General features: G+C 43.1%; 1 protein-coding gene across 2 annotated transcripts; it reads left to right on the top strand.

The window, feature by feature from the left end:
* The first annotated feature begins 13 nt into the window (after positions 1-13).
* LOC142056640 (ADP-ribosyl cyclase/cyclic ADP-ribose hydrolase 1-like) lies at positions 14-27,547 on the top strand. 2 transcript variants are annotated; one of them, XM_075091836.1, is made up of 9 exons: positions 14-406; positions 1,287-1,523; positions 18,214-18,343; positions 19,007-19,142; positions 19,944-20,026; positions 21,762-21,838; positions 22,560-22,652; positions 24,877-24,963; positions 26,863-27,547. In XM_075091836.1, exons 1-9 carry the CDS (start codon positions 396-398, stop codon positions 26,942-26,944), a joined length of 936 nt encoding a protein of 311 aa, XP_074947937.1. In that variant the 5' UTR covers positions 14-395; the 3' UTR covers positions 26,945-27,547. The 2 variants fall into 2 exon arrangements, with proteins under 2 accessions (XP_074947937.1, XP_074947938.1); XM_075091837.1 differs by lacking the exon at positions 14-406 and having other exon boundaries at positions 983-1,523.
* The last annotated feature ends 408 nt before the right edge of the window (positions 27,548-27,955 follow it).

Raw genomic sequence — 27,955 nt, 5'->3', positions numbered from 1 at the left:
TAGAGAGCTTCCTGCTCTTTTCTGCAGAACCTGTGTTGGGGACACAAGCAGTGTCATGAAGAAAAACACTGTTACCTCTCTTACGAAGACATTACACTGTTAGGAAGAGATATAGAATATTTCAGTTGGAAGGGACCTAGAACAATCACCTAGTCCAACAGCCTGACCACTTTGAGGCTGTCAGCCTGATATGTCACTCCGAAGCTGAAGCTTCAGTTCAACCCCAGCATCTGCATTGTTTCTCAGAAAACAGGATTAGAAAAATTCAGATTATGTGCTTAACATATTGCTTAACAGTGAAGGCTTTGGTCAGAGCACAGCATTTCGCAGGTCTTTTGGAGCTGCCTAGTCCTAACTGAGATGTGTCACAGACGCCCTTTCTCACACTCAACCAGATGGATGCTTGGTAAGCAATTATTAACAAATTATTAACAATTTATAGTTAATTTTACTCTGATATTGCATAGCTTCTTTTGTTGAGATTTTAAGATCTGAGTCTTATTTTATGTTGCCTTTAGACTAAGGAAGTAGAATCGCCCTATTTGGATAGGACAATAATGAACTTGCTTCCCTTTTCCAGAGAAAACTTAATGCTTCGTTAAATGATTTCACATAGCCTCAAACACCCACAATTTGCACGCTAGGCTTAGAAAATCATGTGACAACTAATCCAATCTGCAAGGGAGAGAAATAAAATAACCTGTTGTGGGTTGATGAACTATATTTTTATGACTACTGCAAAGTTAATGATTGCCTTTGGTAAAGCCAGATTCAACACCTATCATTTAAAAACAAGTTTAAAGAAAGCAGGATGGGTTCCTTTGAATTTGGCTCACCCGCACGTTGCAGCACGTCGCTGCAATGGGGGCTTTATTTAAGCAAAGGCTTTGGGGGTTTCATGAATAACTTTCTGGCATTCACTGTTGTGAGTTATCGCTAGTAACTGCAAAGTCTACTCAAGGAGGTCACGGCAAAGACACAAACAGAAGGCAAACAACAGCCAGGCTCTCATCTTAGCATGTCAAACCCCAAAAAGCCGTTGGCTGGCTTTCAAAATGACTGACTTGGCCGGAGCCCAGTGGGAAGGGGGTGGTGGGAAGCCCGGGGGGGGGGTCAGCCCTATGTGTCAGCCGAGGGGGTTGGGTCAGCCTGGGGGGTCAGCCCGGCCTCCCACCGTCTGCCGGGGCTGGGCCCAGGGTGGGGAGGTGCTCAGTGACACACTAGAAAGCTGTTTTCCCTTTGGGCTGGGAAAGCAGCTGCCGCTGCTCCTCACCGAGTCCTCGCAGGATGCCTTTCCAGCAGGGCTCTGCCCAGACGCGGCAGCGCACCGTCCTGCTGGTGGGGATGGTGGTCCTGCTGGCCGCCCTCCTCCTCGCCGTCGTGCTGGCCTCTGTCCTGACGCATGGCAATCAGGTCAGCTCCAAAATGCTGAAGTGGAAGGACAGAGGGACCACTAAGAATCTGCGAGAAGTCGTCCTGGGAAGATGCTACAGCTACGTCATGGCGCAGTACCCTGAGCTGGGGTGAGTAGTGGTCTCGGTCGTGCATCAGGTGTGTAAGGTGGACGGGAGAGAGTTGTCTCGCACCTCCACCTGGCCATGTCCACTAGGTTTGCAGCGGCGGAGAGAAGTGAGGGGAGGAAGACCTCTGTTTTGTAGCAACGTGTACAAACTCAGACAGGAACTGTCAGTGCCTGAGTGCTGGCTTTCTAAGGAAACTACCTGCAGAACCAATGTAAGTAATGCTAATCCTAGGTTAAAGCTCGATCATAAGTGCATTTTGCAACTTCCTCAAAACTAGCTAAAATAAAAGCTGGATTCTAACAGGTTTGAGTGTGTGGACATGAAGGCAATTTGCTCTAAAGCCAATCTGCCAAATATCTTGTAACATCACTCTGCATTCATGAGACCAAAACTACACAGGAGAGAGGAAAAGGAGAAGGTTCAGCACAGATTTATAGGATGGACAAAGGTGTTACAAAAGCATTGACAAATATCTTGGTGTTACTCAAAACAGTTGTTTTTAGTGTGTGTGTAAGACTTTACGATGCACGCAGACAGCTTGCACGGAGAAGTACAGATGGATCACAGTGCCAGCAGAGCTGTCCCTGGCAAAACCTTCACCCAGTGGTGGTCTCTGCTCAGCCCATCGCAGCAGGTGCTGTAACCCCCCAAGCAGCCCACTGCTCCTCTGCTGCAGGAGAGGATTCCCTGGGCCCAGGTCTGCAATACCCCATTAGGGCTGAAAACTGATTTTCTGATCCCCTCCACTGCAGGGGAAGGCAGAGTATGATATAAGGAGTGCCCCGGGTCCCCCTGTGGGTACTGGGGACACGCAGCCCCTCAGGACAGGATCCAGAGCAGCCAGGGATCCAGCAGGGATCCAGCCATCACTTCTGTGGCACCAGCCACTCTACTTTGTGTCCTCAGTAAGCCCCTGGCAGATATTTTCACCACCCTGGGCTGAGTGCCGTGGGGCTGCCCCATACCCTGGCCAGATGACAGGACCGTCATGGTCTTGTCTTCAAAAAGACAATTGCCACCTCTCGTTCTGATGACATTGAGCTGATAAAACCAAAGCTGTACATAGGATGTCCAGCTGTTTTGTTCAAATTGGGGTGCTGAAAATGTAGAAAACACTTTTGTTTTCAGCCAATGTCACGTATGCTTTCATTCACAACACAGTCTGGATCTGACCTGGGAATAATTTGTTTAAACAATTCTTTCAAGGACACTTTTTTAAAAAATCACACAACCATGATCATAAGCTTTCTAAAAAGATTGTTTTTACAAGGCATAACATTTTGTGCTATTCTTAATGCAACAGTGTTTAATAGCTTCGTGGCTGTGACCTCACTTCCTTTCAGATGAAATGATTTCTGTGTAGTAGGACCCTTTTTTGTTCTATTTTATTTAAGAGACAAATTTATCTGAGACAGAGAGCACTGAAAAAGGAATAATATGCTCATTTACGTACACCTGAAATGTTCAGGATGTTCCTGAAGAGAGAATTAAATGTAGGTGCTTTTCTGGGAATCTGACCTGAGATTCCTCATTTTCAGATCCTGCTGAGCTCCGTGCAGTTTGTCGTGTAACCAACCACTTCTATTGCTGGCACTTTCTGATAATAAAGTAGTTGCCTTTAGGACACATCAGAGAGCCTGTATCTTTCATCCCACGCTCTTTCATCATTAATGTAGGCGTTGCATGAGATCTTTGGTGCACTTCATCAAAGAAAAGGAGTAGGAAGAGGGAACTGCAGAAACTCGGGCAGGCTTATGAGCTGAGCAAGCTGTGTCCTATACTCAGTTAGGACTTTTGTTGCCACTACTCCCACCATGGGAACCTCACTGGCTTGGTGAGAAATCTTCTAATTTCCTCATAGATTTGTCCATAGTCTGTTCTTGCCCTTTTAATCTTACACCAACATGTGCATATGTTTGAAAAGCTCTGCTTTTGGTAAAGCAGAGGACATTTCCTCATATTTTTATATCAGAGCCATTAAATTCCATCTTTGACAATATTTTCATTTCTTTGAAAATAGCAATCTGTTCTGCAGTAGTTAGTGTGACTATTACATTTAGGAGTGTCATATTTCAAATCGGAATAGTTGGCTGGTTTTGGAAAAAAGGGGGATTGTTGACTTATGAATATGGACCTTATAATGTTTCTAGATATCACAGATGGATTTAACAGGGGCCACAGATCTACAGCCCCCATTTAGCTCTGCTTTTGCAACTGCATGCTATAAATCATGTGAGACGGCCACAAGTGTGCTAATGTACATCTTCACCATCGTGGCTGCTTTAATCCTAGGGGATACCTCCTTGAACTCTCCCTCATCTTACTGGAGCCCTGGACACTGTAGACAGTCAACACACTCTTATCTTTTCTGATACAAACTGTGGGCTGAACCTGAGCCCACCGAGGCCGCTGGAAAGACCGCTGCTGCCTGCAGTCGAGCTTTGTAAGCACCCCGTGCAATCAGCTTTTATCCCATTGATCCTCTTATTGTCCAAAATAATCAAAATGTTCAGGCGCTGTATTGAACTTGCTTGCTAAAGAGCAATTCTTAGGTACTGTATATAGCACCTGCTGGTAATAATTTTAACTGCCTGCATGCGATAAAATCCTTGCAGAAATAAATTCTGCTGCTGGCTGGCTGACTTTTACCATTTGTACACGTACAGTTCCCTCAGTTAGTCTTCCTGCATAGAACTGCCATTGTGATAAAGTTGAGGAGAAACAAGCCAGGAATGCCAAATGCTTCAAATAATGTGTTTGCAATATTAGCCTCATTTTTAGGAAAAGATATAGATGGTATAGCAGCAGGCTTTAGGGATTTTGTTCCCTGCACACACAGTTGCACATCTAGATACCCACATTAAAGAGCAGCATTTCTTTTTGGCTTCCGTGGAAAATAGTGGCTGCTGCCAGCAGACAGAGCTAAAGCAGTAGTTTGTCACAGCAAAATAGTTTGTGGTTGATTTTTTACATTAACAAAAGCTGCAAGTTCTGCTCTCACAAGTCTTGCAAAAATCCCGTACTCATCAACCACGGCCGTTGGTATGTATTGTAGTTTTGTCTGAACAAAGGCCAAAGACAGTTTTGTCTGAAGGATTTGACCTTAAATTACTTCATCTCCTCTTTCCCAGTAATACGGGCTCCCTCTTGTGGCTAACAAAGCACAGGTCTCATACTCCAGGTCTCATGCAATGCAAACTCAAGTTTAGAAGAGTTTATCCCTGGTATCATTAGAGAAGCGTGATGGGATACACAGAGCTGCACGTTCAGCAGCACCAGGCTTGTGCAGGGCCAGGTCATTGCCAGATCAAGACCAGTTATGCTGACCTGGTGGCTTACCCATCACTCGGAGGATGTTTATGATGGTTTTGCACCTCGATGCCTGCTGGGGAGAACAGGTAGTAACAGATATAGCGTGAAACCTGTTGATACGAAGTTAACTGGTTTAGTTTTCCTCTTCACCATAGTTGTACGACAGGCTGAGGTAGATACGATCAGCACTTTGTGACCTGGGAAGGCGAAGGGAAGGAACATCTAAAAATAGGTCAGAGTCACTGGTTCTGGAAACACAAACAATAATGCTTTTCAATCTAGAAATAAACTCATCTTACATTTACAGCTCAAGAGATTTTTCATTCTCAGATAATGACTACTCCCCCCCAGATCTGCAGTCACTTCTCCATCTCTGGTTCACCCAAGCTAAGCCAAGCTTGCAAGGACTATTTAAAAATGGCTGAAATCAAACCAGCTTATTTTTTGTCTAACTTCTGCTCATGAGAGAGCACTGAGGATGCAGACAGGGAGCCACTTCAGTAACTAGTGACTGGCCGCCAGTCCGATGTAACCCCATTTACTGTGACCCTTTGAGCCCGACCCATCAGCCAGTTGCTCACCCACTGCGTTATTTGCTTATCCAGCTGTGTGCTGGACATTTTGTCCAGGAGGATACTGTGAAAGGCACTATCGAAAGCTTTACTGTAATCCAAAATGTTCACATCGACTGTCTTCCCTCAGTCAACTAGGTGGGTGACCTTGTCATAGAAGGAAATCAAGTTTGTTAGGCATGACTTTCCCCTCGTGAACCCATGCTGGCTGGGACCAATGACTGTGTGGTCTCTCAGGTGTTTTTCAGTAACTCCCAGAATAATCTTCTCCATAATTTTACCAGGCACAGAAGTGAGACTGATGTGCCTGTAGTTACCAGGGTCCTCCCTGTTGCCCTTGAAGATTGGGACAATGGTTGCCAGCTTCCAGTCAGCTGGGACCTCTCCAGATTCCCAAGAGCATTGAAAAATCATAGAAGAGAGGTCTCACTATGACATCAGCCAGCTCTTTAAGTACCCTCGGATGAATCTCATGAGGCCCCATTGACTTATAGAGATCCAGCTGGAGCAGCAAGTCCTGCACAAGTTCAGGGTTGATTGGGAGTTTGTCATTCTCGCAATCATGGTTCTCTAGCCCAGGGCTCTGGGCATCCCTGCGCCCACCATCAGTGTTGAAGACCGAGGCAAAGCAATCATTAAATGTCTCTCCTTTGTCTATGTTCCTGTTTGTGAGCTGACCATGCTCGTCAGGCAATGGGCCAGTGTTATTTCTGGCCTGCCTTTTGCCATTAACATATTTTAAAAAGCCCTTTTTATTGTCCCTCACAGTACCGGCCAGCCTCAACTCCAGTTGAGCTTTGGCCACATGAATTTCCTCCTGCATGATCATGAATGCATTTTGCCTTTCCATTACTTTGCAGCCCATGGAGATGGAGATTCATTTTGTCAAAAAGAACATATGGAACATGTTTTTGTGAGAGATACTATTGCACTTGGAGCATAATTTCTTCCAGAAAGAAATCTGGGTTTTGTTGTATGTTTACTTTTGCATTTTGCCTTCATGCTTTGCTAGGCATTTTTGATTTAATTTCTTTGTATTTGCTCACTGATTGTTAATACTTTCACATTAACCTTGGCACTAAACACAGCCATGATTTGATTCAGGGTCACAAAAAGCTTAGCTTTATTTTATATAACCACGACATTATAATGAAACTTACCTGAGATATTTTTTTTCATTTAGAAAATGTGCCTTACATAAGAGAATGCAGACTTTTAAAGCTTCTCAATTTAATATACATCAAACTGCACAGGATTTAGCTTTTCTTTATTTTTAAAAAATATGCTTTCTAAAAAAATGAAATTATTACCATTATTATGTCATCGCTTTTGGTGCCAGAGTGAACAAATAGCTTTATTTGCACTGTCTATGGAAAAGGACATGTGGTCCCAGTGGACAAGCTGAACATGAGCCTCCAATGTGCCCTTGTGGCAAAGGCCAGTGGTGTCTTGGGCTACATGAGGAGGAGTGTTGGCAGCAGGTGGAGGGAGGTGATCCTTCCCCTCTGCTCAGCAGTGGTGAAGCACATCTGGAGTGCTGGGTCCAGTTCTAGGCTCCCCAGTACAAGGGACATACTTGGAGCATGTCTAGGGAAGGACCGTGGAGCTGATTGAAGTATCTGAGATACAGGGAGAGGCTGAGAGAGCTGAGACTGTTCAGCCTGGAGAAGAGAAGGCTCAGGGGGATCTTGTCAGTGTGTAGAAATACCTGATGGAGGCAATAAAGAAGAGAGAGACAGGCTTTTCTCAGTGGTATCCAGCTGCAGGCCAAGAGGCAATGGGCAATAATTAAAATAAGGGAAATTCCATTTAAACATAAGAAAAACCCCTTTTTTTTACTGTAAGGGTGATCAAAGAGTGGACAGGTTGCCTGGGAGTTTGTGGAGGCTCCATCCTTGGAGATACTCAAAACCAGACTGGACACGGCCCTGAGCCACCTTGTCTTAGCCAGGGTTTGGACCAGATGATCTCCAGAGGTGCCTTCCTATCCTTCTCTTAGAAAATGCTTTTAGACTTACAAGATGTCCACTGGGTAACTAGGACAAACAGTGATGCAGAAACGTTTTGGCTCACCTATAGTGGCAATTGTGTTGATAACTCTTGCTACTTTCGGTTTGCCTCTCAGTATTAAGGTGGGCACTGTAACACACTGCCCATTAAAATGCCCAAGTCAGAACATTTGTTACAATGCTTCAGTGTACGCTCTTAATATTCCCCTCCCTATTTCACGTACCAATGTGTTGACTTCAGTAACTTTTCTACGTTAACCTTTGTTATATGAAACATGCATAGCTCTGTTTTTCATTTCTTCTGTCCTTCAATATTTATAACAAGGTTTTCTTTTACAATTGTTTTCCCCTATCTTGTGTATGAGTGACTTTGTTCTTGCAATTTCTCGGTAACTAGGATATAATCATTATAACTGTTAACAATTGTGTGAGTCTTACTTAAATGTGCATTTCCATTAAAATATGCTGTACTGAGCTTTAACGGGGAACTGGAATGTAACATTTAGTAGACACAAGTGGACAGCTATTAGAACTTTAGGATTTAGAGGCAGGGCTACTGGTTCTATAGTTTGTCCTTCAAGTGAGTCCTCATGCTGTTTAAGGCTAGTTTCCGTAACTATTCTGGGCTGTAAGATAGGGCTTCATTTGGGTTTTGTTGTCATCTCTTTCTACAGGAAGTTCATTAGAAAGAACTAATTTTCTCTTTAGCAAGAGGCAAGTTCATATGGCAGTGGGTAGCTATCATTTATTTGTTCTTGAGATAATTAATCACCAACATATTTATTTTTGCTCTTCTGGAGTATAAATATCAATGCTAGACTGTGAAAGTCCATCCAGTTCTGTGCAAGACTCAGCTTTTCACAGAAAATTTAACCTCCCGGGCTGTAACTCCACTGACAACAGCAACCCAAATTCTGGGAGTGTCCTGCAAATTTAAGGGGGAAATGCATTGTCTTTTCTCCATGGCCAACATCAGTGTCCTTTGGAGGTACAGAAATGCTGTTGAGAACTGAATTTATGGCTCACTTTGGCAGCCATATGTCAACTCATGTGTCTGTTTATACTGAGTTATAATAATATAAAAATTATTATTAAATTACTATAAATTTCTCATACACTCAAACATCTTACATTTATTTAACAGTGGTTAGATATTTAGTGGTTCTTACTGCAATATTATGTAGGATTTCAAATAATTTTTCACATTTAGGTTAGCCTACACATACTGCATCACGATTACCCCACAGTCATATATTAAAATCTCCTTGCAGTGAAAGTCTCCTTTGGTTTTAACCCCAGATACCAGAGAGAGTATCATTCTGTCTGTACTGGCCTTCTACGCACCAATCAGAAGTATTTGCTGATTAAATACTGTTCAACTTAGTTTTGTACTGCAACTTTATGCAGCTTTTTTGTCATGTACAACCAGTTAGCTGCATTCTTTGCCTTCTCTCTTGTTTACTGATTTTATAGAATGGGCTGTACAGAGCAATGGCTGGTGGCTGTCTAAATTATAGCACCACCCTAGGGTTGAAATTATTAAATGTTTGGATGACCCAATCTAAGAGCTTGTTGTTGCTGAAAGGGGGAACCCTGTTCCCTCCCACCTCTCCCTGCTTCAGTTCTCCTTAACATCTGTAGAGATGTCAGTGAAAACAGCTGTGCTCAGAGATGATAGCATTCCGCTGTCATTGCTAAGGTATGATTAAAACTCGAGAACTGTTTAACACATCAGAGCACTATGAGGAAACATAACTTTGCTTCTCCATAGGGATAGGAGGAACAGATCCTCTTTCCCCCTAGGATCAAATGAAAATTTCCCTCAAGTGTCCAAGGGTTAAAACAGATGCTAAAGATGCAGTCTATCTTCCCAGGAGATGACACTGAAGCAAGGTATTAGCAAGGAGCTTGCTCAGTCATACTAAATCACAGAATCATAGAATCACAGAATGACAGAATGGCAGGGGTTGGAAGGGACCTCTGGAGATCATCTCGTCCAACCCCCCTGCTTGAGCAGGCACACCCAGAGCAGGGGGCACAGGAACGCATCCAGGCGGGGTTTGAATGTCTCCAGGGAAGGAGACTCCACAGCCTCCCTGGGCAGCCTGTGCCACTGCTCTGGCACCCTCACAGGAAAGTTTTTTCTCATATTGAGGTGGAACTTCCTGTGTTCCAACTTGTGCCCATTGCCCCTTGGCCTCTCGTTGGGCACCACTGAAAAGAGCCTAGTCCCATCATCCTGACACCCACCCTTTAGATATTTATAGGTAATGATGAAATCCCCCCTCATTCTTCTCCAGGCTAAACAAACCCAACACTCTCAGCCTTTCCTTATAAGGGAGATGCTCCACTCCCCTGATCATCTTTGTAGGTCTCCGCTGGACTTGCTCAAGCAGTTCCACATCCTTCTTAAACTGAGGGGCCCAAAACTGGACACAGCACTCCAGATGTGGTCTCACTAGGGCAGAGCAGAGGGGGAGGATAACTTCCCTTGACCTGCTGGCCACGTTCCTTTTAATGCACCCCAGGATACCATTGGCCTTCTTGGCCACAAGGGCACGTTGCTGGCTCAGGGTCAGCTTGCTGCCCACCAGCACTCCCAGGTCCTTCTCAACAGAGCCGCTTTACAGTAGTTCAGCCCCCAGCCTGTACTGGTGCATGGGGTTGTTCCTCCCCCGGTGCAGGGCGTTGCACTTGCTCCTGTTGAATTTCATGACGTTCCCCTGGGCCCAGCTCTCCAGCCTGTCCAGGTCTCGTTGGATGGCAGCACGGCCTTCTGGTGTATCAGCCACTCCTCCCAGCTCGGTATCATCAGCGAACTTGCTGAGGTTACACTCTATCCCATCATCCAGGTCATTGATGACTATGTTGAACAAGACTGGACCCAGCACAGACCCCTGGGGAACATCACTAGTGACAGGCCTCCATCCAGACCCTTCTCCATTGATCACAACCCTCTGAGTTCTGTTTTTGAGCCAGTTCTCAATCCACCTCACTGTCCTCTCATCCAACCCACACTTCCTCAGCTTGCCTGTGATGAGGCTGTGGGAGACAGTGTTGAAATCTCCAGTCTGTTCCCTTGTCCTTGCCCTGCTGACACATGCTACCCTTGAAACAGGGACTTCTCCTGACTTACTGCATTTATGCCTCATCCCAACAATTTTGGTTCTATAAAAAAAACTCAATGTATTGCAAATTCATGTTACGGGGAAAAAAAAATATGTGCAGCTGCATTAAGCCGTTGAGTGTCTCCCTGCTATAATATACTTTTATTTAGATAACTCTTATAGAAGTGTTTTTCCAAGTTTAATATTAAACCAAATATTAACCAAGGGATAAATAAGATGCCAGCTTATATTTGTTCCTTTTATATCTGTTGATGACATGTTGATGGTTCTCACTTGGAAGCTTAAAATGTAGAGCAACTACAATCCTCTGTCAAAATGCAGTCCAGGTGAGGCTTCTGCCCTTCTAGAGGCCGAGGCCCACTTATAGAGCTTTGCTGAAAACACCATCTGCTTAAGCAGCTTGTTTTTTCATGCAGGAAAGCTGAAATCCAGCCAGCAAAAAAAATCTGCTTAGGTAGATGAACTCTCCACTGGTTTATAGCTGCCATCTCTTGGCTCAGCCCTTCCTGGAAGGTTGATAAGGCTTAGTGTTGTCCTGAAGCACCAATTCCCAACTCACATAAAATACTCGAGGAGCTATAAACCAAAGCCGCAAGTCCACCTGCCCTTGAAACCTTCTCATTCCTGCCAAAGGTGAAGCACCGGTGTGATGAGGAACTATCATTTGTTCCAGGTCATTCCTCATACATGAACATACACAGCCCTGCAGAAATCTCACCTAGTACTTCTTTCTCCAGACCTCCAGACTCCCCACCTCTGCCATGGGGAATTTAATTGCTCTGCCTACAGGCAGCCTTTCCAGAAGTTCTCTTTCTCAGAGGCAGAGTTTTGGATCTCTGTCTCTAGCCCCAGCCAGTTCTCTCTGACACTTTCTTTACTGGCTTTTGAACTATTTAATTAACAGAGAGCAATACTTACAAAATCAGGCGCCAAAAAAAAAATCAAGTATGTCATTCTCATATTGAAAAAAAGTCAGTTACCATAAATGTTATGGTGGCAGATGCTTTGCAATAATTAAACTAAGTGGGTAGTGAGAGGCTAGTGCTCATTGAGATTGACAGTTCTGCCATGATATTTTCCTTCATCCTTTCTGTCGGTAGTTTTTCCCCTCTATTATCCTAATGCTAAAGCAGCAGCAGCAGTCTCCTCAGACCCTCAGCGATGACAGCATACTGTCTGACCTCTCAGAACTCACATTTGCCTGATTTCTAGCACAAAGATACCTGATAGGCGATTTTAGGTGCTAGAATAACAGGAAGGAAGCTGAGCCGTTGTATGCACGTATCCGTGTTCTGGAGACAGGTCGGGCCGTCAGCCGGCGTGACGAGCGGCACACCTTTGGGGTTGGCCTCAGCTGCTGCTCCCAAGAAGTCCCTTCTCCCGCGCGGTGGCACTGTTCTCCTTGAGTTTAGCCCCTCGCCCCCGCGCCTCAAGTTGGCTGCAGAGAGGGCCAAGCTGAGCTGCCGGGGCTGGGCTTGGCTGCGGCTCCGAAACAGCCGCTCCAGAACAGCGGTGAGACACGGCAAGGCTGGAAGAAGGGAAGGGACAGCAGAATTGAAACCAGAAATATTTAGGGGAAAAAAGGTAGCAAAAGGATTCTGCCTTACAGAGGGCTTCCTCTCAACGCAGGCATAAAGGCTATTGTTCACTGCGTAATTTCTGACAACGTGAAGGCATAGCTACTCGTAAGCTCACATGAAAAAAAGCAAATTGAATATGGGTATATACAGAACACCGCTGTCTACAGCCATCATAGTTTACCTAAAAGAGGCAGATAAACTGACACACAGGCGAAGACGGGTCTGTTGAATGCAGAAGTATCGCTACAATATTTAGATCCTTTGATGCTCTGAGCTTTTACACGTGAAGACAATGCCTTGGACTCCCAGCAGAGTGTGAATTGGTCCTATGCCTTTAAGGAGCTTTGTTATAACCACAAACTTCTCACTGACTTTTCAAAAGCCAGATATCTGAGTGCTTAGGTGCATAGCTGCATTACTGTTTTGGCTAATGGTGGTAGCAAATGAGAAGGATTTTCTTATGCAAATCGCAACTGCTGATGAGGTTTGACTCTTGCAAAGGCCAGTTACATAAAGGGCTCTGGGGGCTGTTTCCAGCACTAACTTCAGAGCCTCACCACAGAGCTACAATTAAAAACTCAGTGTGGCCTGAAGACATCGTCGTATTTTAGAAAGAAATCTCAGGACCTTGGCAAAGCTGCTATTGTTTACAGGGGAGACCTTGTCTCACCAGGGAATTGTCTCTGCCTGGTAGAGTTGATTGAGTTTTCCAGAACAAAGCCTGGAAGCCATTTTTCACTTGTAATTTTAAAATTAGTCCATACTTGAAGCATCTCCCTCAAATTTTTGCGTAAAAAACTAGGGGCAACACAGCCCAAGGAAACACTCCCCTTCTTAAAATGTTTTTAGCATCCAGTGTCAGCCTAGTGCTGAACTGAAAGCAAGACATTGTTCATGGTGTAACTGAAATCAGCAGGGATGAAACTTATCCTTGATATTATACCAATTAAATCGATTTCCACTGGGGGTGAACTTGCTCCATCATGTCCAGGTAAAGAATAAAAATAAAATCACAAAATAAAGAAAAAAGAGACTTATATTAATAGTGATTTCCCAGCTAGCCCAATGCCATCCCATTCCTTTAAGTGAAAGGATACTCTTTCAAGGTTAGCCAGACCAGTGTACTGATATGCAAGAGATAATGATGCAGAAGCTGTCCATTTTTCTAATATGCACGTTAAAGTTTGGCTGCTAGGATAGCTGCTAATGGAAATATTCTTGGCCCCAGCTTCCATTTGATAGATTGATGTGATATTCATATAAAAGTTAAAGGGATAGAAATACTCAAGTTCATTGGAAAATGCAACTTCTATCCAAATGTAAGGACCCAGGCAGCATAAGCTTTGCAGTATAAGTAACATTCAGATTTAATATGAAAATGTAGTTCTAATGGTTATTTGTATCCCAGCCTCTGTTTGATGCTGTACTGAGTGCAGGATATAGTCTCTGTCTCTGTCTCTGTCTCCAAAAGGTCATGAGGCAAGTTCTGCAATCCTCGCTTTCCAGAGAAAGGGCTGCAGGTTCAGTTCTTGAGTTTATAGCAGGCTTCACAGTGTTCCTTCTAAGTCTGTTAGTTATTATTTCACATTTATCAGCATTTCTCAAACTGTAGTCATTAAAAAAAAAGAAAAAATTAAACACAGAATTAGAGTATATTTATTTTACACGTCACTAAATTTGGATTAAATATTTCAGATTCTGTAGTTAAATAAAAAGCCTTAAATATTTCAGCATAAACAAGGTTAACCTCAAAGGAAAAAATCCATTATGCCTAAAGATACGATATTTGCAGATACAGAGCAGAATTAATATGTAACCCAGAACATACAAACAACAACCAGAGAAAGAGAACACACGAGCCCCGCATCAGTGTGGTACATAAGCATATTCACCATGGACTCCTGGACCTGAATTAGATAAATTTAATTAACTGGTAGACTGATGATTTCCTTCACACCCTTCCTTTCTTTTGTAAATCAAGGAAGAAAATGAAATGAGCCCTTTCTGTGACTGAGAACTTCCCAGTGAGAATGTGGGAGTAGCCTTAAGAGGACAGTTTGTTTCTCAGGTATGTTTTGGCAAGGCAGATGTGCTTGTTTCAACCTGAAACTCTTCTTGCTGGAATTTTTAGCATACCAAGTGCCAGCAAACATCTCATATTGTTTACAGGAGGCCCAGAGCTACAGCAGGTCTCTGCCCTTACCTCTGCTCAATGTTAAGTGCCACACACCAAATATTTTCTTGCTGTACTGGAAAAAGGGACAGGTGAGACTTTATTAATAGTGTCTACCTCAACAGGTAGGCTGGAAAGAGTGGCATATCTTCCTGGAGCTGGGATTAACAAGTCCTCAAGTTCTCTCACTTATTTTTTCATATATCAACCCAAATCATGGTCCTACATGACCGGTAATCTCTTTGAGATGTGAGGCAAAACCTGTATTTCATATCAGAGAAATGGCAAATCAATGAATTATTTTTATTCAATTTTAAAAATATACATGTTGATAGGTGAGGACAGCAAATGAAGTATTGTTTAGCTTTTGTATGTATTTCTTTTACATTGAAGATCCGTATTTTATTTCTAAAACAATGCTGAAATTGCCTAGTTTCTATAAAAGCCCATCTTCGTGCCTTATTCTTCTCTGTGGTACAACCAAAAGGACCACACTGATTAGCAGCTGTAGAAGAGCTCCCCCCATTGAAGGCAGTTCAGCTCAGCTATGCCAGGGCTGTCGATAAACACTCTTCTCTCAGATATGAGTGACATCCATGCACATCATGAGTTGCTGAGCTTGGTGTCTTGAAATGTTAGAAAACTGATGCTTTGAATTCATGACTTAGCAAGCTGTCTCAGGATCATGACAACCTGCATTGTTGTTGCTTCGTGCTTCTCATCTCCATGACTGGAGTCCAGCAGCAGAAATGCTTTGTGCTGTTTCTATCACTTACTGCTCTGGAAATAAAAAAACAGGTTTTTCTTATGATTCCTTGAAAAAAAGTTTGTCTTCTGAGACCAAGCTTAAAAACTCTGTAATATGAAAGGATAAATGACCAGGTAACCAGCTGTCACCTGTGGCTGTTAACACTGTTACATACAACAGATTTCAGGAGTAGCTTAAAAAATAAAAAGAGTCCTGCCAGGAGGACAAATCATTTGACAGATTAGAAAGTGTGAGACATAAATATCTGTGAGATGTACCAGTGCTTCCAGCCAAGCCCTACAGATTCTGTTTACGATACTGTTGACCATGCAAAGCATGGAATACCGTAATGTCACCCCTTAATCAGCAGGAGCCCTCTCTTTTGGCTGATTCATTGTGGTCATGTTGTAATCCTACATGGCAGGGAGAGGTATTTGCAACTTCCCAACCCCTAAATGAAACGCCAAAGTTGGAAGGATGGTCTCTGTGGGTTACTTACAGAGTTTGCAGCCAGAGACAGGCTCCTCCAGGAGAAAATTTAATACACCCAAGTTAAATTCTGCTAAGTAAAACATGTGAATACTCCCTGACACAACAGTGCAACAGCAAAGTGATGAATGTGCTCACTAGAGCATCTGCAGTTTGGCTTCTTATTTCTACAGTGACTGTAACTGAAAGTGCATTTAGGCTCCTGGATAAAACAAAATAGCCCAGGAAAAAATGAACATTGTTACTAGTCTTTACTTACCTGCAAATAAATGTGGTTCATATGCACAAGAGGTGTGGTCCCTAACACAGCTGCGGCTGCCCCTGTAAGGGACTGGCATGGTAAGAAATGAGATTCAGCCTGTGGCCAGGGCTGCCCCGCTTGGCCGTGCAGCTGAGACCCTCCAGGCTGACCTGCCTTGCCCCTGCCCCCAGGCTCTGTCCGCGTTTCAGACAGCACTGTACAGTGTCAATACTCAAGCTTGTTTTAAATCAGCAAGGTCAGGCTATGGGATATCTGCAGCCTAGATCGAGCTCTCCACTATAATGCACTTGGTTACCCCAGGAGTGCGCGATGAGGACATATCCACCACAGACCCTTCGCAGAGGAGGACTGGAAGAAGCTGGAGCAGGAAACCTGCTGCAGTAACGACCTTGGTGGTACGACCTCCCAATAACGGATATCATTTAGAATGCTAAGTTAGATTTGTTACTGCATAAATAAAGGCAGAAAGGAAGGAAGGCCAGGGACATCTTGCCGTGGATTGCCTGGTCCTTCCCGGCGTGATACCGGCCCAAGCTGCTGTAATGTGTCTGATAGAGGCATTCTGTCTGGTACACAGTGCTATCAGGTGCTGTCGCTTTCTTCTGGACACAGAAAAACAGAATCTGGCCTCCTCTTTGTGCGATGTTTCTTTTCTGTAAAGCTTAGGAAGGAAAGGAAGAGGGTTCATGTCCAAACTGTGATGAAACGGCCAGGAGCTGACAAGTGGTTCTGGGTCCCACAGTTTAGACGTGGCCTATGTAACACAAACAGCTCAGCCTTCTGTGTTGCAGTTTGCCCCTCTGGTGCTCAAATGGCACTCAGTAGAAATCATGATCAAATTCAGTAGTAGGAATGAGATCACACAACTGTTGGGAAGACTAACTTGAAAATGTTTGGAAATCTTCAATGAATTACTACTGGCTTTCTTAATCCCTTTAGGACTATTTTTAAGACTAATCAAATTCCACATCCTACATGTTACCCAACTACCAACAGGTACCAAAGCCTGCAGCTGTGTGTCTGTCACGTACTAATTCATCATGCTATTTTTATAGTGCTCTGAAGGCATTAGTTTCTTCACACAAGACAAGGTCCATTCTTCAAACAGCATTTAGTGGGAACACACTGGGAGATGACTGCAAACAGTGAAGAAAGAGTGGATGAGTCAAAGACAGTCAGAATAGCTCCATTCAGACATGTAGACAGCAGATGCAGTCAGTGCTTAAAATTTACATAAAAACAGGGAAGAGAAGGATGCAGAATCACTGCATTACTGTCACTGCTGTAATGAGCGGGCAGGCTTTCCGCGTGGGCCTGAAACTATGGGAGCGTGAAGAGGAAGGGAAGGGCACCCATGGGGACAACCTTGAAAATACATACTAGACAGACAATAATTATGAATTATCTTAATGAAAAGTTTTCATTCATTACCTCAAGCACAAGAAAGGAAACGTCCTGAGCTGTCCCAAATGTTATTGTATGCTGCAGGCTCGGGAAGGAAGCACGGCGCTGCTTCAGTACAGAGATACGATTGCTTGCCCACACTGTGCAGTAGATTTCCTCTTGGTACTACGAAAGCAGGCCTGCTTCTGTCAGCAGAGAGGTGCTTTACTTCCTAGGCTGACAAAGCAGCATCTTAAGAAACACATGTAGGCTGAGGTGATAGAGTTGTGTCATGGCATGAAGCAGCTCCCCTACGTAAATTTAGTAGAATTCCTCTGACTCATGACAGTGAGAGCAAAAGGGCCAGAACCTCTGATGTGGTGAAGGATCAGAAGGAGACTGAAAAAATGTACTGGGTACCAAGCACCTGATCTGGATATTGGTTATACGTGTGCAAATCAGCTGTGGCTCCAGCAAAGTCAATAGCTGAAAATTAGTGCATAAATGAAAATAATATCAGGTCCAAAACAGCCAGACCCCTGCTTTTTTTTTAGGTGAAATCATAGACATTATTTTTATAGGGTCGAACACTCTGCAGAGAGACACATGGGCGTATTTTTGGCTCACTGTACCTGAGGAGGCAGTATCTTTCAGCCGTATTTTTAAAATGTACAGGCTATAGTCTGCCACATTTGCTTCTCATGAACTGGTATGAATAGTCAAGAAATTGGATCTTCTGGCAATGTGATATCAGCACTGCTCTTTTTTAGGGACAACAGCATAGAAGACATTCAGATACTGCAATAATCAGTAATTTAAAGTACGGGACACAGAGAAAGATGTTTCAGAACTGCTCATTCCTCAGTTTATACTTAATTTGCTGAAGAGAGTCTGCTTTTGTAATGAATAATGTATTTTGGTGCCTGAGCGTAGTTAGAACTCTTTTAAAATCTGATCCAAACTTTTGACCATAACAGAAGGCGATGCCTTCACAGCCATAAATACTGATTAACTATGATTTATTCTTTTGGCAGAGATAAGGATTGCCTAAAAATATGGGAAACATTAAAACATGCGTTCATTTACAAGAATCCCTGTAATATTACATCAGAAGATTATCAGCCTTTAATGGAGTTAGCGAGTCATCGTATACCCTGTAACAAGGTAAAAGCACAATGCATAGTGGGCTGCATAAGTAGGATTGTTGTGGGATGGCGTGTCTGTGCAGTGCTCTGAGTGATGGGATCTTGTCCGTAATGATTGTGAGGGTCTGTATGTCGAGGATGTTTTGCTCTCGCGCTTACTGCAATAGTCCTGCAGTTGTCACCTTTGGACCCCAGTAATCCTGTTCATTCTCTGTCGCTGGAAATCCTCCTTGTGTAAGGCTTGCCTCAAACCTCAGTACTGGGTCATCCTGGTGAAATGACAGAGATGTCCCTGTTCCCTGAGCATACAGCGCTCTAAGGAGCATGCTATCATGCTGTTAGAGGGACGCTGCTTCCAAAAAAGCTACTCTTCCATGTGAAGTTCAAAAGCACACAACAAATCAGGTATATATCCTATAAGAACTAGACAAAACCTTTCTTTCAAAATGCTTTACAGGCTGAACATCTCCATTTCCAGAAAAGATAAGCACCCAAAAAGATTTTGGAAATGGGAGCGTGGGCTGGAGAAATAAGAGCTGACCCACTAAGGTGAACTTGCAGCATTTCAATAAAAACTAAAACTCCTTCATTATCATGAAACCGTTTTATTTTTTTCCAGGAAAATTTCCTGACCAGCTTTAGTATAAGTATCACTTATTAGACATTGTACCTTACTTCACAGTCACTGTTCTGGAGCAAGACAAGTGACCTCGCTCATCGTTACACAAAATCCAATCAAAATTTCCTTACCTTGGAGGACACCTTGTTGGGTTATATGGCTGATAGGATTTCATGGTGTGGAGACCCCTCTGCCCCAGGTAGTAAGTCCTATTTTTTTCAAAACAGATAAGAACACTGGAATTCCAGCTTATTATTTTCTCTTGTGTGTTTAGACCTAAACACAATCATTTTCACATATTCTTTCCTTGTAATTTATTTTAAAACCTTAACTGTATTTCTGTCCCAGATTATGGAAGACTGCAAATAATACTGCTCTCAGGTTAATTTACAAAACACAACTTTGGCTGTTATCAATACACCAAGTTGCTGCTTGGACTAATGGTCACATCTATCCCTCCTTATCTAGATTGCTCACTTCCTTCCTGTAACTTTTATGGGACAAACTGCAAAACAAGAATGCAATTCAGAAGGGTCCTGGCCATTAGCCAGTCAAAGTGGTGAGGGCAGCACGTAGGTACCCTGGGCTTACTGCTGCCTGCATGACTCCTGGCTTGGTGCTTTAGGCTAGCAAACTTTAAACTGGGCTGGAATTACTGAAAATGTTGGGCAAAGTTTAATTCTTCAAAGCAATTGGGCAGTATTTGTCAAAAGCCAGCCTGTTTGTCATGTTTAGGACTACATGCTTTCCCTTCTCAGTTTTCTGAGAATTATTTGCATACAGGGCCTGCAGCCACCTCCCTGAAATACGTGTGAGTGAACAGGAAGACCTCTGAACGCATGCAAATTCCTTTTTCCTTAGAGCCCTTTCCTCAGGTGGCCTTCTCGCTTTGGTAGGGGGCAAATCTTTTTGGCATCATTAATCAGCTCTCAAAGCCATATAAACATTGCAGCAATATTCATTCTAAGCTTAGCTATTCTATAAACATATTTCTTCTCAGGAATCAACTATGAATCTTGTCCAAAACGAAGTGAATGTGAGAGCAATCCTAGCTCTGTATTCTGGAAAATGGCATCCAAGATGGTAAGACCTAGAATAAATCTCCCCGAATCCAAGAATGTTGAAAGGCGCTAAGTTCCTGACACTGCCAAAAATGTGAGTTTGCAGATTGGACTTAAAACGTAGAATAGTAAAAATTCACATGAGCTTTAGCTTCAGATGCATTGGAAATTTTATTTCCAGGGTCCTATATTTTATGTACAATATTTAATGCTACTATAGTTTGGCCATTCTTATTTGTGGATAGAGCCTGTGTGCCAGTGTCTACAGCAACAATTGGCAGACAGCTGGAGCTATGCAAATAATGCTTACAATAATAATAATCACCACCTTAATTAAATCACAGGACTGAAATTGCTAAAATAAAACACATTTTAGCACATTAATGTTGAAAACAGTGCCCAAATCAGCACAGAAATTTTCCAAGCTGCTGAGAATCCCCTTGGACATTCCTGGCATAAACCTGAAGAGCACATCCTCCCACAACAGTATCTGGCAAGGTTCCTATGATGTACCCACCCGTATGCACATGCCAACTCCCATCACATGAATGAAACCCTGCTAGACTACATTAGGCAGTTAGCCTGGCTTTGCTGAATCAGCACATTACAGAAAAAAAAAAAACCTGCCAGAAAAAAAATCTGCTCTCCTGTATCAGTTTAATTTTACAAGTCTCTCAAGACTTCGTCCTTGATATGACTATTAGTAGATGACTGCCCAAGTGGAAAACAAGCATTCCTGTATGCTTCAGCTCTCATGTACATAAGAAAAAGTCTACTCGCTGTAAAAGTTGTTTTGTGGGTAAACTAGTGTGCATGAGTTTTCCAAGCTCAAAACAGTTTCTGTGTTCCCATTAGTCCCCTCAGTTCCAGAGTCTGGGAGGGATAAACCACCACACAGAGTCAGGCTTGCTCAACTGCAGGCTTTCTAGTCCAAATAAATTTAAGATCTACTAAAACTCATGCTTATTACATTAGACAGTTACACATAATTAAACTTTCCTGCAACTTCACAGCTCTCAAGAGCTGAGTCTGAGCCACATTAGTTAGATATAAGAGGACTTGGAAGATTTTATAAGTACAGTCACCTGTGTTAAGCTTTTCAAAAATTCTTTGTCTTACCAATGGATTATATATCTCGAGTAGGTACCTTACGTTGTAACCTTAGTCGTCTTTAAATATTTGGACGTGAGTTTTAAAGAATAAAAGAGCAGTGATTACATGATCCAGTAATTTAAAAATCAAATCAAACAAAACTCAGTGATGAGTTTTACTAAAACCACAGGGGAGAAATTTCCAAGCCACAAAAGAACACAGAGCATGAGTCACAAGGTAACGAATACACGATGGTTCGCGTGTCCTTAAACCTGTGGTACCTCTGTTCTGGCTTGTTCCTCGCTGTCTGAGTTAAAACAGTCTGAGGATTATTCCAAGTTGCTATGACCCGATCAGACAGCTGTAGCTGCTGGGGTTCTGGAAAACCCTGTAAAAGCTGAAAACAGCAGTGACAGCAAAGTTGCTATACCAATCCATGCACCCTCAGACTGCCAAATCATAGCTGGCTAATTCAGCTTTATCTCAGTTTTGCCACAGCCTTTAGAGGCTTTTGCTTTGACATGTTCTGCAAAAATTTCAGCCAGATCCTGTACTTGTATAAGTCAGTTCTGACGACATCAAAGAAGTTACAGTAACTTCTAGCCCTGAGTCTGACATGGCACTGCAAGTAGTGTCAGAGTATAGCGTCCATCTGTTTTGTTCAGTTTGCAGAAGCAGCTTGTGGTGTGGTTCAAGTGATGCTCAATGGATCAGTAGAAGCAGGAGCTTTCAGAAGCAGCAGGTATTTACTCAGCATGCCCCCATCTGCATTCTGGGGGGGCCTGCATGCTGGTGAACGTGTCTTTGCCAGTGAGTTCCAGTGAAGAACGGATTTTGGTAAACTCATCTAGGAGTCTAAACCACTGGCTGTGGTAGAGCTGATTCACTTTAACTCCTTCTATACAGTGACTGCAATTGAAATCCTTCAGAGGGTATGCGGGTGGGGTGTCCAGTATACTCTTACTGCACAAAGTGACTTTATTATTACAGATTATTTATTCATTATACATGAATGACACATTTCTAAGTATTCATGGATCTGACTGGATTTTAACCCTCCAGACTGTGCTTCCTTGTGTTACATAGCTGGAAGTGCTGTCTTGAAAAATATTGAAATATGAAGAATATGCTGGTGGGGGAACAGCCATGTTCATATCCCTTGCACGAAGCCAAATCAATAGCCAATAAACTGAACAGGAGAAAAGGCACTAAAGATGGAAAAACTTCAGCTTGTTTCAGTCTACAGACAGTTTCAAAAATTCTCCTGAAAGTGAAATAAAAATGGGGAGAAAAAGTTTTACCATAAAGCAATTAAATAGTCTTTGAAAATCCATTGGCAAGATAATGTTCTTTCACTGAGGATAATAGCAGCACTGATAAGCACTAGGATTTGGGGAGCATACTCTGTACGTCTGACTCAGATAACTAAGAATATTTTGCCTTTTCATGTCCCATTCTTACAGCATCTTTGGAAGTATTGAGATCTTTAACCTAAATCCAGATAAAGTCTCAGAGGTACACATTTGGCTTATGCATGACATCGGTGGACCTCAAAGGTAAATCACGCTGGTACTAAACGACAAGCAGTGTGTAGAAGGCAGACGGCACAGCTCAGTTCTGACAAGTGACTGTCTCAAGTCAGCTCACAAAACCTGCTTTATGTTCACTTTCCTAGCTGCTTACTTTACTGGAAAGAATGACATTTGTACAGTTGAGTTTTTTAGTATTTTTTTAAGTACTGCTGAACATTTATAGCTAAGACACAATGACATTTTCCGTGCTTTTAAATTCCTTCCAATCCCACTGAGCTCTACAGACCTTTATTATGGGTGCAACACTGAAGTCACAGAAAAGGCTATGTTTGCAAGGGTGAACAGCTAGAAAATATGTTTGTCCACAGGAATAGTACAATTATGCTGAGCAGAACCCTTTTTTATAAAATCATTTCAAATGCTGGAACACATTTCCCAGAGAGGTTGTGGAGCCTCCACCTGTGGACGTACTTAAAACCCAACTCTGTCCTGGACAACCTGCTGTAGCTGATATTGCTTGGACTAGATGTCCTCAAGCAGTCCCTTCCAACCTAAATGATTCTGTGATTTTTAATAACAAATCTGTAGCTTAAATACTTACCATTGAATTACTGACACCGGAACAGTGACCTCAGATCACATCTGAGCCTTTCTGAGTGACCTTTTCCATCCTGGTCAGATTCATTTGCAGGTCTGTCACATTTCAAGCACTGAGCATGATGCTCAGTGCATTTGACCCCTATCTTCAGAGCCCATTCTGTGGTTCATGTGGTTATAATGCAATGCCATGGCTTCTCCTGTTCCTAAGGGCCCCCCATGACAGAGCCAGCAGCTTTGATGCTGTGGGTCAGGAAGCAGGCCATGATGATACACTGCAACTCAGGAATGAGTGTGGACTCAGCAGAGATCCTTGCTCAGACAGCCTTGCTGTCCGACACAGTACTAGCTCCGGCATTGCAACCCCTCCCCTAGCCCAGAGACCCAGAAGCATGTTTTCACCACTCAAGCTGACACATCTATTGCAGCTCACAGACATGCCTCTATCCTGCGGTCAGCATGCCAGACATACTCTGGTGGCCCGTTGCATAGGGGTGTGCTGAAGAAAAGAACACTGAGTAATCTGTCCATTAGTTCCCCCAGACATGGCACTTGATCCTTTCTCCCGTGATTTCCCAAATCAGAAAAGCCGTCATGTTCCAGTGCCCTGCCAGCCTCCTCGACACATCCTCCTCCTGTGCCAAGTTCACAGCAGTTTCCTTTTTCTGTTCTACTTTCTTCCAAGAAGAAAGAGGGAGGGTAGATCCAATAATATGTATTCCTTTTATCTTCTGATTTGTACTCCATATTGAATCACTGATAACATCTGGCAAGTCCAGTGAACAAAGAAGAGCTGGCTCTGCTTTCCACTAATGCCATATGTTAGGAATTGCATTTGCCCCAGTATTGCATTATTGCCCTGATATGTGTCTTATACTCTGGACCAGGAAATTATTTTTATCTGGAGGTAACAAGGCTTTTGCCATGTCTTGGTCTATGACATTTGTCAATCCTCTCACTATAGCTTTGGTGCCCCTTGGGCTATTCCAAGCAAATTAAGCATAGAGATAAAGATCTTAAAGGTATGACATTGTTACATGCTTCATGAAACCATTAGCTGGATGGAAAAGAAATACACAAGTCAGGGCTCCTACCAATGCAAAAGTGGTTGAAACATCCCCTTGTCAAAACAGAGTAGCAGCAGCCACAGACTGAGTCAGACAGAGAGGAGGTGCTCATAGCCTGCTTCTTCCCATGTTTTGTACCTGCTTGCTCCTATCTTACGTCCTACCTGGGACTTAGCTGCTGGTTTTGGTTATTGGCCCTTTCTCATCACACAGAGGACTTGATCACTTTGTCCTTCCACAGATTCGAATGAGCCTTATATTGTGCTCCTGTGGATGGAGGCCACCAGCAGCATTGGAGCAGTTCTAGAGCATGCTGAACTGTGAATGGAACCGAGTTATTTCCCACAGATATCTTCCTGCACAAAATTCTTGTGCAAGATGCACAGCTGAACATCACATAGTTTCTACCAGCAAAGGCCCAATAGTAGCCAAAACTCCACAAACCCAATGCACTTTACAGCACATTAGCAAGCAAGCTTTTAAAGAATCTTACCTGAAATAAAGCATAAGTGACGTAGTGTGGAATTTAGCTGAGCTTCTTGTACACACAGGGAACACAAGTAACAAAACACTTTTCTTTCCAGTGAATCCTGCTCAGGTCATTCCATAAAGAGGTTAAAAAGCATCTTAGAAGAGCGAAACTTTAAGATCACCTGTGAAGACAATTACAGGTAATTGCTTGCTTTTATCGGTGACAGCTTGCTAACATAAAACTAATTTTGCATCTCCTTTTTGACTTAATATAGGTTTACAGCAAGCTTGAGCAGACTCCCCTCTTACTGCCGTCACATCCCTTCCACATGGCTGTGTGCGTCTCGGGGGCTTCCACTAGTGCTGCAGATCTTGTGTTGGCCGGGTCTGGGGCTTCCTCTCTGCCCTGCACTTGCCATTGAGCATGTTCAGTTGCCTTCAGGGAAGGAGCAATCCAGCCTCCTTCAACAGATTTTCATTTGACCAGGCTTTTACCTACAATAATTGGAATCAAATAGGCAGCTTTCCTCCCTGTTGCATGTGGGTAACGCAGTATGTCAAGGATGATCCTTCCTTCCTTCGCTATAGTTTGAGCTTTCTGCCCAGCTGCTCTGTCTCTGCACGAGACATGCTAAGCATTAATAATCACTGTAGTTCACCATTGTCAGGAGAGAAAAACAGGAGTCCTGAAAACAGCAGCCCAAGTTCTGACTTGCCAGAAATCTCTATCTGCCTGCTGAGGAGACAGAAAAGCCTGAGACCCTTTATCACTCTGTGTGGGTTCAGAGACCTTCCCACAGGGCAAAAGTTCTTTAGTGACATTAGAAAAGCAGCAAATGTTCAATATTACTCATATGTTATCTGTCAGACATAGCTTTTCAGAGTGAAGAACTCGTACTTCGACAAGAACATTTCCAAAGTAAACAAACATTTCTACAAACTACTGACTTCATGACATTAGTTTTAAATAAGGAAAAGTTGGTGTGCAGAGGAGACAAATGCCTTATCTGGTGATAGGGCTTTATTCCTGAAGGCAGACCACATACTCCTGTGTAGGTATTGCTGAAACTGATGTATGGGTGCTCTGCACATTGTGAAGAAAATAACACTGGTGTTGTGCATAAATCTGCCAAATTGTGATGTTCATGTACTATCTCTTGGCGTAAATGCAGTCTTTAACCAATAATCCCAGGACGTGTAAGTAGGTAGAGATTATTTCAGCCTGTAATGAAATAAGATGAGTGCCCAGGGAGGAAGGAGAAATATGTAGTAGCTTATAGCTACTTGTAGCACAAGGAGGAACCTGTAACACATCATGAAGAGCTGACACGCTTGTTGCTGTGACTCACAACTCGCTTCTTCAGATAGAATAACAAGTAGGGCTTTTTGTCAGAGCTCAGCTAACACATACATAAACAACTGTGTAGAGCAACATGGACAATTAATTTTACTATTTTATATACAGAGCAATAATAAACAATGTAGATGTGCAGTAAAACTCTTCAGGATAGACTGTATAGGTTAGCTTCACTCCCTTGAAGTCATTGCAAACAGCCGTGTGGGTCCATATCAGCCGAGTACCTGGCTTTTCATGCCACATTGCAATTTATGCTGTTCATTTTCTCTTGCTTTTATCCATGTCAGCAGTTTCTTCCAGAAATATCTCAAAAAATAGATTCACTGGATGTACTTCTGGCAGAAAATTGTTAGCAATAGCTTTACATTGTAGCAGTAGGGGTTGCCACTGAGTAAGCAAGATGGTGAACTTCCAGCACAGTAGCAACTCCGTAGTCTGTTCAAGGGACCTTACTTCATTTTCATAATTATTTTTGTTATTGCAGTGTAGTTGACATGCTGTGAGTTCACACCCTACTTTATTTTGTACTCATTTGCTCTTCTCCCAAGCCCCTATAAACACCAAAGTTATCTTTCTGCAGCAAGATTTAAAAAAAAATTATGCTAAGAAAAGATATCCACTTGATAAGCACAGATGTAACATGCATTTTGGCTTTCACGTTGCATTTAGCAACTGTGGAGTTATTCTGTTATACTTGCAAAGTGGTGACTAAATATTTGTTTGTTTTTGTGTCTTATCACAGGCCGGTTCAGCTCCTTCAGTGTGTGCATAACCCTGACCATGCAGACTGCAGACTTTGCACCACCACCACGGCAGCGCCATGAGCGGAGCCTTCCGTGCTAATGAAGACTTTATTTGTGTGTAAAGCTGGAAAAGACATGGCTACATAGCTTAGAGTGATAAATAGTAGCGTGGTGTGTACAGAGTCCATAACCAGAAATCCTTGCTGTGACACTAACAGCCAAATAGCAGGAGATGATACTTTAGGTGTGGTTACTGTACCCACACACACACAGAGGGCCTGGGGGCATGTTCAGTGGTTGAAGGCAGATGCTTTGCCCTGGTTTGCTCCCTCTGTGCCCAGAGGCCCAGAGCAGGGAGTCCCTGGGCCATGCACAGAGACGAAAGAGACTTCTCACTGGAAGCAGAACTTGCTTCCAACTTTCACAAAATGTCCCTCAGGCCAGAACTTGGGCATCCACTGGAATAGAGGCAAACATCAAAAGGTTGCCACAATAAGGAGTCTCACTTGACCTCCATTTCTGAGGTGAAAGGTGATGCCTTGCAGAGTGTAATTCACAGGTGTGGACATGCCGTAGTACACTGAAACAGCAGGTTACATTGATTTCCTTTGATTTCCATTTTGCCAGTCTCATGCGTATTGAAGTGCAGTGTTTATAACAAAATAAAGATCTGAGGACAGCTTCTGGCCTTGGCTGTAGTGCCTTTGTGCAGTGCCATTGACACTAAGCGAACAGAGCAGGGTTTGCTACAGACCTACTCCTAGGTGTTGCAGTGCGAGGCTAACCAGCAATTACCAATTCATTAGGCAGACCAAGGTTTTCGTGATCCCACAGGCAGGTTATAATGCTGTATGATTTAGTGACTACCCAGACTGCAAAGCATCCTTATGGAACTACACAGGCTGGTGTAATTTTGAGCATCTCTAGGTAAACCATCGCTCTGTAATGCACAGGCCTGCACTGAGCATAGCTGGACCACAACCAAGACCTCACCCATAATGTTTACACTGAGTGAAATATATGTTTATTTGCACTATGTTATGTAACTACTTAGATGCATCAATGCAGACACATACCAATACTTTCAAACAG

Source organism: Phalacrocorax aristotelis, chromosome 4 (assembly GCF_949628215.1).
Source record: "Phalacrocorax aristotelis chromosome 4, bGulAri2.1, whole genome shotgun sequence".
Classification (NCBI taxonomy): Eukaryota; Metazoa; Chordata; class Aves; order Suliformes; family Phalacrocoracidae; genus Phalacrocorax; species Phalacrocorax aristotelis.
The sequence above is the reverse complement of the archived record's forward strand: the minus strand, read 5'-3'. Positions and strand labels throughout refer to the sequence as shown.

What these genes read in the sequence shown, in the direction of transcription:
- LOC142056640 (XM_075091836.1), top strand. An exon ending in ATCGTATACCCTGTAACAAG is followed by an intron (nt 18,344 to 19,006) that starts GTAAAAGCACAA and finishes CTTACTTCACAG; the next exon opens with TCACTGTTCTGGAGCAAGAC. An exon ending in TGGAGACCCCTCTGCCCCAG is followed by an intron (nt 19,143 to 19,943) that starts GTAGTAAGTCCT and finishes ATTTCTTCTCAG; the next exon opens with GAATCAACTATGAATCTTGT.